Source organism: Apis mellifera, linkage group LG12, assembly GCF_003254395.2.
Source record: "Apis mellifera strain DH4 linkage group LG12, Amel_HAv3.1, whole genome shotgun sequence".
NCBI classification, from domain to species: domain Eukaryota; kingdom Metazoa; phylum Arthropoda; class Insecta; order Hymenoptera; family Apidae; genus Apis; species Apis mellifera.
The window spans coordinates 647,168-665,758 of NC_037649.1; the positions used below are offsets into that span (position 1 = coordinate 647,168).

The following is an 18,591-nucleotide window of genomic DNA, read 5'->3' on the forward strand; positions in this document are numbered from 1 at the left end:
CCTTAGGCTGGCTTAGCCGCCTCCGTGGGGAAACCTCGTGGGCCGAAAGTGGTGGACGCGGTACGACGGCCGGCGTACGATCGTGGCCAATGCCAGTCACCGGTGAAACGTGAAACGCGAAACTCGGGGCGAAAGTTTTTCTGGTTCCTGGCCGAGGTGGGGCGCGGCGGGTTTGATCCGTCGCCAATTTCGTCGTCCGGATTCTTTATTTGTTTGATAGCGCGCGCCCGGGCCTCCTCATTCCGGTAACAAGTGTCGATAAGAGGTGTCCTTGCAGTACCTGTTGTTGTTTGTTGTTGTTATTGTTGTTGTGTGTTGCAAGAATCATCGTTTCTTCCACTGCGCTTTGCGTTATCGAAGATACGACGACAGAGGAGTTTTGATCCCTTGAAAGGTATATTTGATCAGAATCTTCTCGTTGTGATATTCCACTTGTTGCTTTTGTAACGAATTAAGCTGGGTTGTATTTATAATGGAAAAGTATCGCATATTTTTATGGATTATATATATATATATATACTTTTGGGCGTTGTATATAGTAGTACGCTTTTAAGAGACAAAAGGATGTCAGTGAAAATGAACCGCTGTTGTTTTCATGCATTTTCTATATGCGATCGTGGGTAGCGAATGAAAGGTTTCAAATGATTCATCGAAGGAGAACTTTATTCGAGTAATTGCTCGAGAATTTGCTCGCTCCAACGTGTAGATACATGTAATTTGAATAACGAATTAGAAAATAAGCCAAGTGGACAGAAAGTGGATGAAAGTTGATTCTAATGATATTTCGTAAGTCACAATATCGTTCAACGAATCGTTATTCATTAACTGCAATTATTACAAATGTCGTGTAACAAATTTATCGTCTCTCTTCATTATCAGAAATCTCTATCAGATGAAGATGATCGAATCGATTCCATTTTATTCTTCCAAGAGAAGGAAAAAGGCAAAGAATTTTCTAGCAAGGACGTATTAACCAACGTGAAATATAATATCTATCCTTCGATATTTCACAAGGCCTGTCTATAACCGCAGTTATTCACTCGGTGGTCCGGTTCTGGCAGATAAAACGTTCGAAACGCGCGCCGTTAACATGGACACCGTTCACTCGCGCAACACGAGACACGTAATTGAGCGAAAGTTTCGCCGTTGGAAGCGCGGAGCGGAAGTATCGTTACGCCGTTCTTATTAAGCGCTTCCTTCGCGGTTTTGCCTGGATCCACGAGCTGTTGTGCGGCCGTCTCGCCGCCACACACGGAAGCCACGGGTCATTTCCATCCTGCGACGGGGCTGATTCACGTGGCAAGTTTTACGCTCTTCGAAACAAACTTTTTTCTCTATCTATTTTTTTTTTTTTTTTTTAATTCTATTCTGATTCAACTAATGTGTTTCTCGTATCGATCGAGCAATATTTGGCTTGATTTAAATTCGTATTGAATCAGTCGAGCGGGTTTAACTTATGAATTGCTGAAGGAGGAAAGACAAAGACACGTTATTTGGGATTCAATTTTTTTTTAACGGAATCTCCAACCGTCATCTTTTTCGAAAGAATCTTAAAGAATTTTCCAAGGGGAAGATTGTCTCCCTATTTGTAGGTTGTAATTGCATTCTCAAAGAATCATTCAGACACTTCCATTGTCTCGTTGCAAAGGAGCACCTACAATAAATCTATCGGTCCAAGATAAATCCTCCTCCCTTCCTTTCAGGATCGTATTCATTCTCTCTTACTTTTCTCTATGAAACGACAATAATAGGAGATAACAATCGAGAAAACCCTCTTTAAACGTTTCCAATTGCCTGGTCGTCCCCGCAATCTCTGCTAATTTAATGATTCTCGATCATTAAATGTGTAAGAAAACCTTCGCGAGATGAGACTTTATCTCTTCATTTCGATATATCAAAGTATTCCGAGTGAAATCCTGTATTATTGGGATTCGACTTAAAGAAATTTGCGTTGTAAATTTTATTTTTCCTCGTGGAAAAGGGGTGGAAAATCGTATCTGAGAGGAAGATATTTCGATCGACCTTTTCCCCGAGAAAGCAGCGCGCTGCGTCCTTGCACTTGGAAATTTATACGGCTTTCATCCGATCTCTAAAAAGTAGGTTTGTTGTTTCACTTATGCCCAAGTTTGACTCTTGTTTCCGTTCCTCTGTCTCAGAAGAGCGCTGCCTCGCTCTTCCGCGAGTTCTCCTAGATCTAAGCTTCATCAAGGTCAAGCTACGTGACCCATGCCTCGTGCATTAGCATAACGGATACGTGCGCACGGTACTGTTATTGCACACGAGTGTAGTATTATCGTTTCTCGACGATTGAACGATCGAAAGTCGAGAATTTTTTTTTTTTTCTTTTTTAGAATATAGAATAGACAAACCAAGAAAATTTTAGAAAAATTTTAAATTCAGTGTGAGTTGAATTATACTTAAATATCATATATTTTTATGCCTATTATTATTCAATTACAGTGGAAAATTCTCGATGATTGGACGATCGAAAATCGAGAATTTTTTTATTTTTTAGGAATTCTCGAAGGTAGTAGATAACTTAAGAAAAATTTTAAATTCAGTGTGAGTTGAATTACACTTAAATATCATATATTTTTATATCTATTATTATTCAATTACAAATGGAAAATTCAGGAAAATTCTCATTGATTGGACGATCTCTAAAATCGAGAATTTTTTTTTTTTTAGGAATTTTCAAATATAGAATAGATAACCCAAGAAAATTTTAAAAGAATTTTAAATTCAGTGTGAGTTGAATTATATTTAAATATCATATATTTTTATGCCTATTATTATTCAATTACAGTGGAAAATTCTCGATGATTAGATGATTAAAAGTCGAAAATTTTTTTTTTAGGAATTCTCGAATATAGTAGATAATCCAAAAAAATTCTAGAAAAATTTTAAATTCAATGTGAGTTGAATTATACTTAAATATCATATATTTTTATGCCTATTATTATTCAATTACAGTGGAAAATTCTCGATGATTGGATGATTGAAAGTCGAAAATTTTTTTTTAGGAATTCTTAAATATAGAATAGACAAACCAAGAAAGTTTTAAAAGAATTTTAAATTCAGTGTGAGTTGAATTATACATAAAATTATATATTTTTTTATAGTGGAAATATTATGGAAATGAATTGCCATAAGATTATAAATAATAAACGAAAAATTGTTACTCAATTTTTCTTTTTGATTGTAAGGACCAAAATGAATAATTTTAATAGAAAAACGAGGCTGAAGGCTTTTATAATAATCGATTAAATTGTAATCGATTCAAGTTTACGATATAACAATTTGAAACATTTATTCTACATTTTTATTACAGTTATATTACAGTTGAGTAGTATATCCGTTCAGAAACATTCTCCAAATCTACTTTCACTATTCATATTTTTTTTTTTTTTTTTTTTAGACATTTATGTCGTTCCATTTTTCTACTCTATTACTTTCTTCCAAGTGTAATCGTGGAAGTGTCATCACAGATGTGACATCCGAGTTCGAGTAATTATAATTTGCCGCTCAATTATTGTCAGCCTTTATAATTTATAAATGTCAAAACTAATGACAAATTACTGCAATTAAAATTAAATCGTTAAAAATACTTGTTTAGAAGAAAGTATCTCTTTATCGCGCTACATATTCGATATAATTAAGGGTAAATTTCTATAAATAATTTCTTCTTGCGATATTTAAAAAAAAAAAGAAAAAAATTGTACATGACTCATTAAAGTAAAAATTTTATCTTCTTCTCCGACACAATTATAACCAGGTGAAAATTTTTTTAAACGAGGACGTCGCGCCAATTCTTCGATCAAATTCCTGGAATTATGTATTAACAATTTCAATTCAACGAAACGATCGAGTTAAATTTATTTGGAGCGCACCGATAATTAATAGCCAAGTATTCGCACACGTATTATGTGTCAAACTAACGTGACTTTCGAATAATTTATGCGAGAAATGGGAGGAAGTTGTTAAGTACACGGTAATAAATCGTTTAACGATTATTCGCTTACTTTATACGAACGATTCCAAATTACCTGAAACCTAAGTTTCCTAATTTTAGATTAACGGGTTTAATTGTTGATGAATAATTTTCACGTTCCACGTTAATTTTCGCGTCAGAAAGGAGAGGAAGAAATTTATTTCGCATCGATGAAAAAAAAAAAAAAGAAATCGGTTCTCGATCCATCCCGAGATCCATCGCCGAGTTGACGCATCGAGTTGATTGACAGTCTCGATTCTCGTAATGCCAATTTGTTCGAGTTACGGTCACTAGCATGGATCGAAAGTGAAATCGTCGTCGCGTGCAAAAACGTCGACACAGATTCGCGCAGTGATAATTCGTGCTCTTAAACATTCTTCCTATGCCATTGTCACTATCCACCAATCTTCTGAATCAAGGAAAACAAACTTGTTTCAACTCGAATCCGACTTGATGAATTACGTAATCGAAATTTCTGAAAGAATCTGTCAATGGACTCATTTTCTCGCTCCTCGGTTGAAGATTTTATTTTCTTAAATATCGTTTGATCCTCGACTCATATGTGATATAGGATATTTGTCTCTCAAGTTCTAATTTTTTTTTACTATATTTGCGAACTTATAAGATAAATTTATAAATAAATTATTCAAAATATGAGATAATAAAAGTACAAAAAATATCAATAATATCAAAATTACTTGGGTGAAAAATTAATGAGATTAAAAAGATTGTAAATAATAATTTCATCTTTCAGCAATCCAGAGATTGGCATGTAACTACATTAATAATAACTTAAATATTAAACGTTCAATTAATTATCTGTATAAAAATTGTTTCATTTCACTTACGAAAAGGGGCCTTTTTTCCCCTTTTTGAGAGGCAAATGTCACAACAATTCGAATATAAATTCAAATCCAGTTTAATGTTGTTTTCAAATCGAATAATTATTTCCTTCCTTTATCTAATCTTAGGATATATAACGTGTTGAGAAACGTGTAAACGTTGGATCGTTCGAAAACGCTTTTACGCAAATGGTCCCTCGTGTCTTCTCTTCTCGTAAATCCATTCGCGCGCGAATTCGACTCGAGTACGTTATTTCCCGCCAATCTCGATTTCATTCCCATTCATTCATCCCGTCGATATTTTCCAGTGGCGCGCGCGCCGTTTCACAATGGCCCGTGTCCAATTTACACAATTTCACCGCGGGAACAATTACACGTGAATCGTATTACGCCGTTGCTTTCTCTTTAACTTGAACTTAATTGCACGCCACCGCCGCTTCCCTCTCGACTTTGTTACGACGTGTTGTTGTGCTTCTGGCCTAGGTTACATTACGTATTTCCTCCCTCCAGTATGATTATCCGCGTACAAGATGGTGGCGAGGACACGAGTGGAAAATTAAAATTTTAATCTCGGAGTTGATATAGAGAAAAATATCTTGTCAAATTATTTTGGTATTTTAGAACCTTTCTCACTTGCATTCTATCTATTTAGATTACAGTAATTTAATAAGGTTTGATCGATTTTTTATGTTCTCTGGAATCAAAAATGCCCTTCGAATATATTAACATCCTATTATATTATGGTTGCAAAGGTACAGAAATTTATACATTGTTTATAACTTGGAAAATAACTTCTTCGTGTCTGGAATATAAATGTATAAGACATATAAAGTTCAAACCATTATTTAAATCATCAAAAGTTAATCCAATCCACATATTCGATTTTCTTTCAGCAGTTTCATTATTATTCCTCGGAATAATTGGTAACTTTGCAGCTCTGATTAACATATATTGGCGTGCAAAAAGTACATTATTATCTTCCAATGTTGCACTCAACGCGTTATATCAAAATTTTACGAAAGCCAATGTCGTTCATCTGCCAGGCTTAATAATCCAGAGAAACAACTGCGAATACGTTGCTACTCCTTTCCGCTAGCCACTACGGGGCATCCAATTCCCCTCTTCAAGAGCAAAAGATGCGAAGATTCTTGAGAATTGCAACCTACCTTTCGTGTGTCGAGCGTTATAAGATGCGGAGTCACGACGCGTTCAAAACCGATTGACGATTCATCGTGAATAATTTGCAGAGATGTACTGTGAGGATAAACTGTGATCAAGAAGAAGAAGAAGAAGAAGAAGAAGAAAAAGAAGAGGAGGAGGATCGAACATGAGGGGATCAGGGCAAACGTTGGTTCTTTGGTTCGCTTTGGCCACGTTCTTGACACTGTTTGGTCGCCTTCATTTTGCTGCAGGTACGTTCAACATTTTGTTTTTTAACAGTTTGCTAGTTTTTAAGTTTTTCATCATGTTATTTATTTATTAGTACTAGGAAATTTATTATGACATATTCTTCAGATATAATAGGATCACTAGTATCTTTGAATTTAATGAAATTATATTAATAATTGGTTTTAGTATCTTGATTTAAATATTTGATAATTATTTTAATGTTGTATTTAAGCATGGAAAAATTTATATCAGATTTAAGATTAATAATGGTTTAATGGTTGAATATTTTATTTTATTTGATACATTGAATTCCATTAAATTTAAAATATTTTTAAAATTATATTTTACTTATTTAGATATTTTAATTGGAATATTAATTTTATTATTTAGATTATTAATTATAATATTAAAATTATATTTTATATCGTTTAATAAATTGTACGTTTGAGAATTATTGTTATAAGCTCGAGTTATGGAAGGGATTAAGGAAAGAATAGAGAAGATATGAAAATTCCGAAAAGCCATTTCGTTAAAGTAGAATCGAGAAAATAATATCGCGGAAAATAATTAATCAATACAAGATTGTTCGAGATTGAATCAAATTTTATTTCACGACAGCTATTTCAACCGCTTTTAAGGAGAATCGATGCGACTGTAACAGCGTGTAAAAGCTAGAAATAAAACTCGTATTGTTTTCGACACACGATATTTAATTCAACAGATTCGTCGCACCATTTCCGACCATAATTTACTTCTCGACCATCGGATTTTATCGACACTCTTGCTCAGCCACGACCAAGTTTCCTCAAAAATCACAAACTTTTATCACGCGATTCCCCTCCCTCTCTCTCTCTAACAAACAATTTTTCTCTCTTTAAGAAGCAAATAATCTCTTTATTCGACAATTGAATCGAATCAAAATTATGATCGATTAATTTCTATCGATACTTTGAATTTTTTTCGAAATTCATTTATTAAAATTAACAGATACAGAATTTAATTCGAATTGAATGGTCATCGAAGGTGATTCGATATTCGATTACTCGCAGATACGAGGAGCAGTGATAGCTTTGGCCTAGATATTATTATTATTATTATTTTTTTTTTTTCTGACCTAGTATTGCGTGTGACACTCGAGATAAAGAGAGACCCTGCTGCGAAGATAAACCGTTGATTCCCATCGTTACGATTTCAGATCGTGAGATCGAGGCCTGGCTCGTATTCAAAGTGCAATTTGTTGCTCGTTAATGAACCTTCGCCTATGCCTCCGCCGAGTGCGTTAATTAAATCGATACTCGAGCTAGCCTACTCGATTTTAATTTAAAATCTGAATTAGATTAATATTAATGAAGGAATAGGATAAAATATTTGGATATATATATATGTGTGTAAATTCTTGTTACGCAATATTCGTTTTAAAGTATAAATATCGCGTTATGATTTAGTAGTTCACTTTCATTTCCTACGATTAATTACCTGTACGTCGAGTCGTAAGAGGGGAAAGAAAGAAATTTAATAAGCCTCGTTTATATAAGTTTAAGATGTTACAAATGGATCGATATTTAAAAATAATCCTTTCCATTTCTCGTAATTCTTTGCCAATTCCGTTTTATCGATCACGAAACGTAAATATTGAATCGTGAATGATTTCGTTGCAGAAATAATTTTTTAAATTTATTTATTTCGAGGAGGATCGCGTGGCAAAGTTTGGTTTTCAAACAATTCTTAACGTTTGTTCCATATTTTTTTTTTTTTTTTCTTTTTTTTTTCCCCTCCTTCGTTCATTTTTCTGATAATAACGATGGCTTCAATGTCATCCCGCCCAAGTTTTGATTCGAAATTCAGTGAGACGTACTTTTGTTTGATACATTATTTCCTTCCCTGGCCTTTGGAAGTAATCTCTTTGACAGCTCTCCAAAAGTAAAAGTTTCCTACTTTCTTAGCGTGTTCGTTTCTTCTTGCTCTTCACCTCGCTGCTTTTAATTATTTTCACGGCGTATTCATATCTCCATATAGTAAGGTCGTGCTCGTCACAATGTCCAAAAAAAGAAAGAAAGAAAAAAATTCAACCTCTCTGAAAAAACACGTATTCCCAAGTAATAAAGGGAACTAGTGATTTACAGATATAATTCTTTTCTTTGGGAAAGAGACGATAATTTTTATAATTCGTAATTATCGTTATCAGAAATCAAAAAAAAAAATTTATCTCGTTTCTCGAGAAGCTACGAAATAATGTATCGAGGCTCTTTGTTCCCCAACGATTGTTTAGTTTCTGCCTCTCGTGGAATTTCAAACTCCTGTCCTTTTTCATCCCCAGATTAATGGGGACGTTCTCGAAGGGTGGAAGACGAGGGATGGTACGTAATGTAGCCGGTAATTCGTAGACCGATAGAACTACTTAAATGTCGGTACACTTCATTAGGGATCCACGTTTGGGAAATTGGAGGAGCTAATCGTTTGTGAAAATCTCTAACTAACCTAAAGTATTCCATTCTTAATATTATAATATTAATTTTCGTTCAAGTTGTAATAAATAATCGTTTCCATTCTTACAATATACGTTATATTCCTCGATAATCGTTGTACCTCAATCATAATTATGAAATTAATTTATAATACATTAAGAAAAATGAAAAACTTTCGTATGATAATCTAATACTTTTTGATTTTAAATAATAACTTGAAAGTTGCAAATCTCGCTCAGTAAGAACGCTGTTGTTATCATTTATCTCATTTTTTAAGTGGACCAACAGCCATACACATTTTTTTTCAACTATTTTCCCGTCCATTTTATCCCAAATAATACATCTTCCCAATAAAAAAACTATATATATATATATTCTTCGCAAAACGATGGAACAACAAGCACCGAATCGGGACAAAAACCACCCTCATCCTCGTCCATCAGCCATAATCCTCGAACCGCGGGTTTTTTCCACCCCCATTCTATCTCGATCCGGGATAATAATCGAAACGAGAGAGCGATGGCGGGCAGCAGCCCTCGGAGAACAGCGTCTCGAAGGCACTCGCGGCCGCGTCGATGGAAAAAGCCGACCGACCTTGTCCCACTTCCGCCCGAAACGAAGCTTCGCCTGTGTGCAAACGGTTGCACCCGTTATGTAATCGTAACGTGTCGTACCATCATCGTCAGTTTCAGGAATTGTAGCAGAGGAGCCGCTTCAAGCCGTTTCGACGCTGTTGGAAAATTAAGGAAGGAAGGAATTCGTCCCTATTTTTTTCGTTAATTATCGATTAACGTTGATTTTGTAGAGATTATATATATATTTGTTTAGGAAGGATTTTCATTCGAGGATCGTATGATGGATAGATTAATTATGAATCGTTCGATTCTATTTTCGAAATTAAGGAAAAAAGGAATTCGTCCCTATTTTTTTCGTTAATTATCGATTAACGTTGATTTTGTAGAGATTATGTATATATTTTAGGATTTTCATTCAAAGATCGTATGATGGATAGATTAATTATGGATCGTTCGATTCTATTTTCGAAATTAAGGAAAAAAGGAATTCGTCCCTATTTTTTTCGTTAATTATCGATTAATGTTGATTTTGTAGAGATTATGTATATATTTGTTAGAAAGGATTTTCATTCGAGGATCGTATGATGGATAGATTAATTATGGATCGTTCGATTCTATTTTCGAAATTAAGGAAAAAAGGAATTCGTCCCTATTTTTTTCGTTAATTATCGATTAACGTTGATTTTGTAGAGATTATATATATATTTGTTTAGGAAGGATTTTTTTTCGAGGATCGTATGATGGATAGATTAATTATGGATCGTTTGATTCTATTTTCGAAATTAAAAAAAAAAGGAATTTGTCCCTATTTTTTTCGTTAATTATCGATTAATGTTGATTTTAGAGATTATGTATATATTTGTTTAGGAAGGATTTTCATTCGTATGATGGATAGATTAATTATATATAATTAATTATATATATAATATGTAGAGATTATGTATATATTTGTTTAGAAAGGATTTTCATTCGAGGATCGTATGATGGATAGATTAATTATGGATCGTTCGATTCTATTTTCGAAATTAAGGAAAAAAGGAATTCGTCCCTATTTTTTTCGTTAATTATCGATTAACGTTGATTTTGTAGAGATTATGTATATATTTTAGGAAGGATTTTCATTCGAAGATCGTATGATGGATAGATTAATTATGGATCGTTCGATTCTATTTTCGAAACTTTTAAAGAAGGAAGGAATTCATCCTTATATGGAGTGAATTTTTTTTTTCGTTAATTATCGATTAATGTTAATTTTGTAGAGATTATGTATATATTTTATTTAGGAAGGATTTTCATTCGTCATAACGTTGATTTTGTAGAGATTATGTATATATTTGTTTAGGAAGAATTTTCATTCGAGGATCGTGTCTCAGTCGAGATGATGGATAAATTAATTATGGATCGTTCGATTCTATTTTCGAAATTTTTAAAGAAGGAAGGAATTCATCCCTATATGGAGTGAATTTTTTTTTTCATTAATTATCAATTAATGTTGATTTTGTAGAAATTATGTATATATTTGTTTAGGAAGGATTTTCATTCGAGGATCGTATGATGGATAGATTAATTATGGATCGTTCGATTCTATTTTCGAAATTTTTAAAGAAGGAAGGAATTCCCTATATAGAGTGAATTTTTTTTTCGTTAATTATCGATTAACGTTGATTTTGTAGAGATTATGTATATTTGTTTAGGAAGGATTTTTTTTCGAGGATCGTATGATGGATAGATTAATTATGGATCGTTTGATTCTATTTTCGAAATTAAGGAAAAAAGGAATTCATCCCTATTTTTTTCGTTAATTATCGATTAATGTTGATTTTGTAGAGATTATATATATATTTGTTTAGGAAGGATTTTTATTCGAGGATCGTATGATGGATAGATTAATTATGGATCGAATTTCTATTTTCGAAATGTTTTTAGTTATTCTAATAGATCGGATTTCTTATAAATATTGGCGAGTGTGTCAACCGAGATGTATCACCTCTTGGGTAACCTCGTTTTTCGAGTATCGATATAAAATAGGTTTAAAATAGATCGTGATAAGTCTTGCCTTTCGATCGTTATTTTATATATATATATATATATATATATATATATATATATATATATGTATTTATTTGTGCCAACACTAAATTTAAATTGTCCCCCATATTCGAGAATATTGTTTTGTCCCCGAATAATTGATGCGTTTTCGATATTTATTATCGCGATATATATATATTCTTCCAAATACACGATCAATGATAATAATTTTAAACCGTTTTTATATAGAAAATTCCACTTTGTTCGGATTATATTCCCATCCTTCTCGATTTGAGATCGAAATTTAGATCGAATTGTAATTCTTATTTACTCGAGAATTATATTCCTCGAAGAATCCTGTAACATCCACAGGCAAGAATTCGTCTGACGTTTCTTCTCTGAAAAGTAATTCTCCTCGAATCGACTCGTGGCGGACAAAAAGGAGACAGAGATAGAGAGAGAGAGACAAAAAAGGGTGGCGCGAAAAAGGGAAGAATTTGCGAAGGATTTTCTTTGACACGGCCCCTCCCCTGTCTATTTAAGATCCTCGAGAGCGCGCCCTCCAAGTGATTTCACGGCGGGGGCGGAATTTCCGGCGGATTATGCGCCGTCCGGAACTTTATCCGGATGATCGATGAAAAGAATCGAGCGACGATTCTCTCCCTTCCGCCTGACAAATGTAATTCGATCCTCCCCGCCATTGATGGCGGCTGCTTTTCAGAAACGAGTCACTTAAAGGGGACGGATCTTTTTCCAGCGAGGAGAAGAAGAAAAGGATACAAATTCTTCTAAAGAAGTTTTTCGAGTAAACTTGTAAAAACGAGTCAAATTTAAAACGTTCGTTTCTCTCCAAATCGATCGAGGAAAGAATCGAATTCGAGTTTTCCATTTTGTCAAGCTACGTCGTACGATCGATAATTGGAAAAACTTGAAAAAGAATGTTGATCGGCCGCGATGCGTGTCCAACCTCGCGTATTATCGGCTTCGATCGGGTGAAAGTACTTTTGCGATACTTGCTAAGCTTTCAGAAACACCGACTCTTTATGTAGGCCTCGAATGGTTATACGTGTCGAATTATTTAATTAAGACGATGCTTGCTCGCTCGATGTTGATAATGATATAATAACGCGGAGCGAACAGTTTTCAGGAAACCGTTTTCTACGCCTGCAGACAGACAGACAGAGCAATCTGGGTCTGAATCAATGTTTCAATTCTTCAATATTCTTCGTGTGAATTCCGTGTGAAAATTGCGATACGACGATTTAACGATGATAAATTCTCGTATACGAAGCTGTTTCACCATTATCCGCAATAATAACTCGTATCGCGGAATAATAAGAGGTTTCTGGATGCAATTATATATATGTGTGTTCCTTTCCGTGCAACAAAGTTCGTGTTAACGCGAGGGCCGGGTTGAAAAACGGTGAAATTGCCGGACAACGTTCCGTAGATCGACGCGATGATCGCGGCCCTGAATAAATTGAGATAAGATCACGCCACGGCGAACTTCCTCTCTCCGTCTTCGCCGTGTATCGTCCCTCCGATCTTCCCCCTCCTTTTCGCAGTCGGAAACGAGCTAATTACTCGAACTGGACTCGCTTCTCTTGTTCTCGAATATACGAAAGCTTTATGAATCGTTTTAAATTAATTAATCGTTCGATCTTTGAATTTTGGATAAATCTTGTGTAATTCAACTTTTGAGGTAGAATTTTCTGAAATTGAGAAAAAGTGATTATCGTGATTTTTTAAAAAAAAATTATTGAGATTTAGAGAGATTTAGTTAGATTGGAATTTTTGAACTTGGCCTTCTTTTTCGAGTTTTCTTTCCACCTTGCTTGCTATGTTCATACATATTTCACACTTTGTAATTGATTTGCATTCAATCGATGAAATAATAATTTGCATAATCGTTACGGAACAGTTGTTATCATCCTTGAAAATTGGAGCAATGTGTTAGACAATGAAAACTGTAAGAAATATATAGAATGTCATTAACCTGATTAGTACAATTACCACATCCGATTTTTCAATACCAAACATTTGAATATTTCGCACGTGATAATAGCTCGTTGTTCTATTCTCTTCTATTTTTAACGTTTTTAAAGAATGGACAATTGTTTGTATTAAAATTTAAGAATGTAACGTTTCTTTTTTATATAATATTTAAAGTAACGGCAATTAATCATCGAAATAATTAAACATTGTTTCACTCTTATATAAATTAATTCTCAAAGTTATTATTATTTTCAACTATTGTTATTTCAAAGTCGCGTATAGAAATTTTTTCAAAATATTTGCAAAGATATTCTTTCTTCAAAAAATTATACGAAAATAATATAAACGTACTTGTTCCTCCCCCAAAAAAAGAAAGAAAGTGAAAGAATTATTCTTTGAGCTTTCTCTTTCTCTCCATAAAAAACAAAAAAGAAATTGTACAACGTTCTCATCCAAGAAGAAGAAGTTACAACAGAAACGCCTATGGCGCTTCTCGATCTTCTCAAGACATTCCTCCAATAGACCAGGTTGCAAAATCAGCAGAGATGGCCACTGCACTGGATGAATTTCTACACGACCTTTTCAAACGCTTCCTGTTCGAGGAAAAAACATGCTTGTTACATCGCCTCTTGATCCTGCGAGAAACACGTATGCGAAAAAAAAAAAAACTCGCGTTATCGAATGGTTAGACGAGTTTTTCCTTTTTTATCGAAGGGTGGAAAAATATCTCCAACTCGTTCTGCACGCGCCGGTTCGCATAACACTGGCGTGTCAAAAGACCAGTTTCGTAACTGATAATATTGTAGAATGTAGAAAGGTAAACGAGGCCGTAATTTGCCTCGATTCTGTTTGCGAGATTTCTGTTAAACGTTGATAGTTGACGCAGAGAATGCATCGCAGGAAGTAATATTTTTGTAATTTTTTATTTGTCGTAGTTATGAAAATATTTTCTTTGAAACTCGAATAACGAGTATAGAGTCGAATATCTATATTTTGCATTTAGGTATAGTTTCGTATCGAGATTAATATATTTTCTGAAATTATCAAATTATTTTTGTAGATTTTTATTTATTATATATTTTTGTAATTTTTTATTTATTATAGTTATGAAAATATTTTCTTTGAAACTTGAATAACGAATATAGAGTCGAATATCTATATTTTACATTTAGGTATAGTTTGACGTGAAGAGAATGTATTGATCGAGATTAATATATTTTCTGAAATTATCAAGTTATTTTTGTAAATCTAGTTTTTTATTTATTATAGTTATGAAAATATTTTCTTTGAAATTCGAATAACGAATATAGAGTTGAATATCTATATTTTGCATTTAGGTATAGTTTCGTATCGAGATTAATATATTTTCTGAAATTATCAAATTATTTTTATAAATCTAGTTTTTTGTTTATTATATATTTTTGTAATTTTTTATTTATCTTAGTTATGAAAATATTTTCTTTGAAAATATAGTATAGTTTGACGTGAAGAGAACATATTGATCGAGATTAATATATTTTCTGAAATTATCAAATTATTTTTGTAGATCTAGTTTTTTATTTATTATAGTTATGAAAATATTTTCTTTGAAACTCGAATAACGAATATAGAGTCGAATATCTATATTTTGCATTTAGATATAGTTTTGTATCGAGATTAATATATTTTCTGAAATTATCAAATTATTTTTGTAGATCTAGTTTTTTATTTATTATATATTTTTGTAATTTTTTATTTATCATAGTTATGAAAATATTTTCTTTGAAACTCTAATAACGAATATAGAGTCGAATATCTATATTTTGCATTTAGGTATAGTTTGACGTGAAGAGAACGTATTGATCGAGATTAATATATTTTCTGAAATTATCAAATTATTTTTGTAGATCTGATTTTTTATTTATTATAGTTATGAAATTATTTTCTTTGAAACTCAAATAACGAAGATAGAGTCGAATATCTATATTTTGCATTTAGGTATAGTTTGACATGAAGAGAACATATTGATTGAGATTAATATATTTTCTGAAATTATAAAATTATTATCGTAGATCTAGTTTTTGAGAAATTAAGTTGAAAAGTTTCTTGAAAAGAATGTTGAGAATAATTTTGTCGAATTCAATCATTTCGTATTAACTTCTTTCCTTCAATATCTTCATCAATATTTCTATCCGTATTTATTTAAAACAGGATAAATCATTATTAACGCAAGATATACAATAATAATTGGTATACGAGTTTTCATTGCCTCGACGCGCAAACTTATTAACATTATAAATATTGGTAAACATTGAGTAAGTACTTTCTGCTGCGTGCTTAATATGCATCACGTGCTTCTAGTCTTATAATTAAGCATTAATCAATTATTACTCGTACAGTATAATCGAATGCTGTAAATTATACAGAGAGAATTATTCGTCTTAAATGTTACAGAATATTCAATGTTTCCTTACATTATTAACTTTTACTTTTTCATTCTCGTCGTTTTACCTTCGAATCAATTCGCTTTCGATTTTTAAATTATCCCGTAATAAAGATCGACTCAACAACAATCTCGAAATATCGATAAAAATTCGCTTGGAATATAAATTTGAAAACAACCTGTGTTTTCCGAGTTATCTTTCCACTCGTACGATCATTATTTTTAAGAAGGGAAGGAAAGAAACGGTAACGCAAAGGTGTCGAACCTGTCTCTCCGCCACGGTCTCTGAGCTTCGAATCGCGATAATGTTTCACGCCCAAATTAAACTTAGTGTAAATTCCTTTCACTCATAAATGGACCCTATAATTCGCCCAACATTCAGACGTTGGATAGCGAAGTTGTTATTAAACACGAGCGAGTAAAAACTGTACCAATGTGTCGACGCGAAAATCTGGTTTCTCGGGGAAAAATGGTAACGGATGGAAAGAGTAAAACTCGTAGGAATCGGTCGCAGGAAACGGGAAAGTACGATTGGGGAATTATTGCTAGAAAGTATTTGATTAAGGTCTCGTATCTAGTTTTGAGCCGTGGAAACGGATGTCTCGATATTTCTCTATCTGTGTTACATGTTGTTATCGATTTGGATTGAGAAACGTAATATCTATTTATAAAATATATCGGTAATGAAGAAGTAATAACAATTTGAAATTATATAAAATTTTCATAAAAATTGTTTTCTTCATATTTTTCGAAACACATCATGAAAATAAATCAAAAATGAACAAGATGTGGTATTAATTTCTTAAACCTTGATCGTTTCAAAATGATGAAGAGTTAAAGAGCTAACAACAATTTGAAATTATATAAAATTTTCATAAAAATTGTTTTCTTCATATTTTTCGAAACGCAATGAAAATAAATCAAAAATGAACAAGATGTGGTATTAATTTTTTAAACCTTGATCGTTTCAAAATGATGAAGAATTAAAGAGGTAACAACAATTTGAAATTATATAAAATTTTCATAAAAATTGTTTTCTTCATATTTTTCGAAATACGATGAAAATAAATCAAAAATGAACAAGATGTGGTATTAATTTCTTAAACCTTGATCGTTTCAAAATGATGAAGAATTAAAGAGGTAACAACAATTTGAAATTATATAAAATTTTCATAAAAATTGTTTTCTTCATATTTTTCGAAACATGAACAAGATGTGGTATTAATTTCTTAAATCTTGATCGTTTCGAAATGATGCTCGTAGGATGCCAGTTCTTTCCAATAGGAGAGTACTTGAAATTCGTCAGGGTGCCGGAAAATCTTGCAAGGGGCACAGAGATCTTGTCGTTGGAAGCTCATCCGAGAAGTCATATCTCAATAATGCCAGTGGACAAAGTAAGTGTTTATACAATATTTCTTTCTAAATCTTTTCTAAATCGATTATAAATCCAAATGAATGATATAACGTTTCTTTTCCATGCTTTACACCGTATCTTTCAAGAGTTCAGATATATCATCGTGTAAAATTATTTTTAATAATTACGAAAAGAAAAAAACTTGTTAAAAATAATGAATTTTAGGTATTAAAAAGCAATTTAAATGAAATTCTTTCGTTTCGTTACATTAAATCTTTTTATGCATTCAGAGAAATGTTGTGTCAGCCTCTTTCAAAAGAAACATTCAATGTTCAATAATTCATCATACATAGAAGTATCCTGCGTACAATTATACACTTAATCCCTATCAAAATGTCAACTTGTCCCTCTTTTCCATTGCATTTCACTTGCATAAGAATCGACGCGTGTATCCATTACAAATAAATAAGCAGAATCAACTGTGCCTCGCCTCTTTATCAATGTCCAATCTTGCTTCCACCTTTTAGAGAATCTTTCTTTTAAAAAATGCAAAGAGACGTTGCCACGGTTCCAATCGCGAATGAAAAGATGGCAGATTTTTCGTTTGGGACGGTCATTATTCAATCATTCGTTAATTGTCGCAGGACGAAGACGCCCGTTTCTTCGCCTACAAGGAGACAAACAAGACGCACGTCTCTCTGATGCTGGCTCAGTCCCTCGAGGACCTGGTGGACACGGAGGTTCCTAGAAATCTGCTCAAGTTCCGCGTGGTCTGCGATTACTCGGACGGCGGCGATTCTCTGGTAAATTGTTGAAAGTGATCGATCGTTTTTCTTTTTTTTTACGGTTTCTTGAGTCTCGTTCACGATCCACGCGAGATTAATTTATTAACTATTACGATGCTTTAGATGGTTAATTTTAATTTTGATCCAGGAAATTGACGATTATGATAAAATCGGATCATCGAGATTGCAATAAAGAACGAAAGAGGTAATTTTGATAAACAAACGATCGGCAGCAAACCCTCTCAAAGGAGATCTTGCGAGAAAATTTAATCACTCGGAAGATAAAATTTAATCGGTATTTATGTATTATATTCCTCTGACCTGAATTATTGTGAAATTTTTTTTTAACAAGGAAATTTAAACGAACAAAAGTTAAATTAATATTAGAGAGATAATCGAATAAGATCTTTTTTTTTTTCGAAAAATATGAAATGATTTAATCATGGATAATAATCTACGAGAGTTGGACCATTTAGGTTAAAAGAGAATATAGGAGAGGTTTGTAAAGATAAATGATTTTAAATATTTATAAAATTGTTTAATGGATAGGTATGTATATATAAATTATAATTATCAAGAAACAAGTGAATTTTGAAGTAAATCGTTTGATTCCATTCTTCTATAGTTATCTTTAATGTCCCTAGAGATATTTTCTTATTTCGTCCCAGAGGAGTCTAGTTCCTTTTCATAACTTGCATGCGCATGCAAGAGTAACTAGAGCGTGCAGACACCGGTTTCGATAGGA

The 18,591-nt window shown here is 32.8% G+C and overlaps 1 protein-coding gene across 3 annotated transcripts in view; it reads left to right on the top strand.

The window, feature by feature from the left end:
* Positions 1-18,591, top strand: part of LOC413210 (cadherin-89D) — a 56,867-nt gene that overhangs the window by 17,687 nt on the left and 20,589 nt on the right. Inside the window, exons 1-4 of one of the 3 annotated variants that reach the window (XM_006558107.3) lie at positions 7-394; positions 6,081-6,245; positions 16,971-17,101; positions 17,706-17,864. In XM_006558107.3, the coding sequence (XP_006558170.2) occupies positions 6,161-6,245; positions 16,971-17,101; positions 17,706-17,864 (375 nt within the window). In that variant the 5' untranslated portion in view covers positions 7-394; positions 6,081-6,160. Of the gene's footprint in view, positions 1-6; positions 395-6,080; positions 6,246-16,970; positions 17,102-17,705; positions 17,865-18,591 lie in introns of those variants that run through there. The other 2 variants (XM_006558104.3, XM_006558106.3) reach the window with 2 other exon arrangements.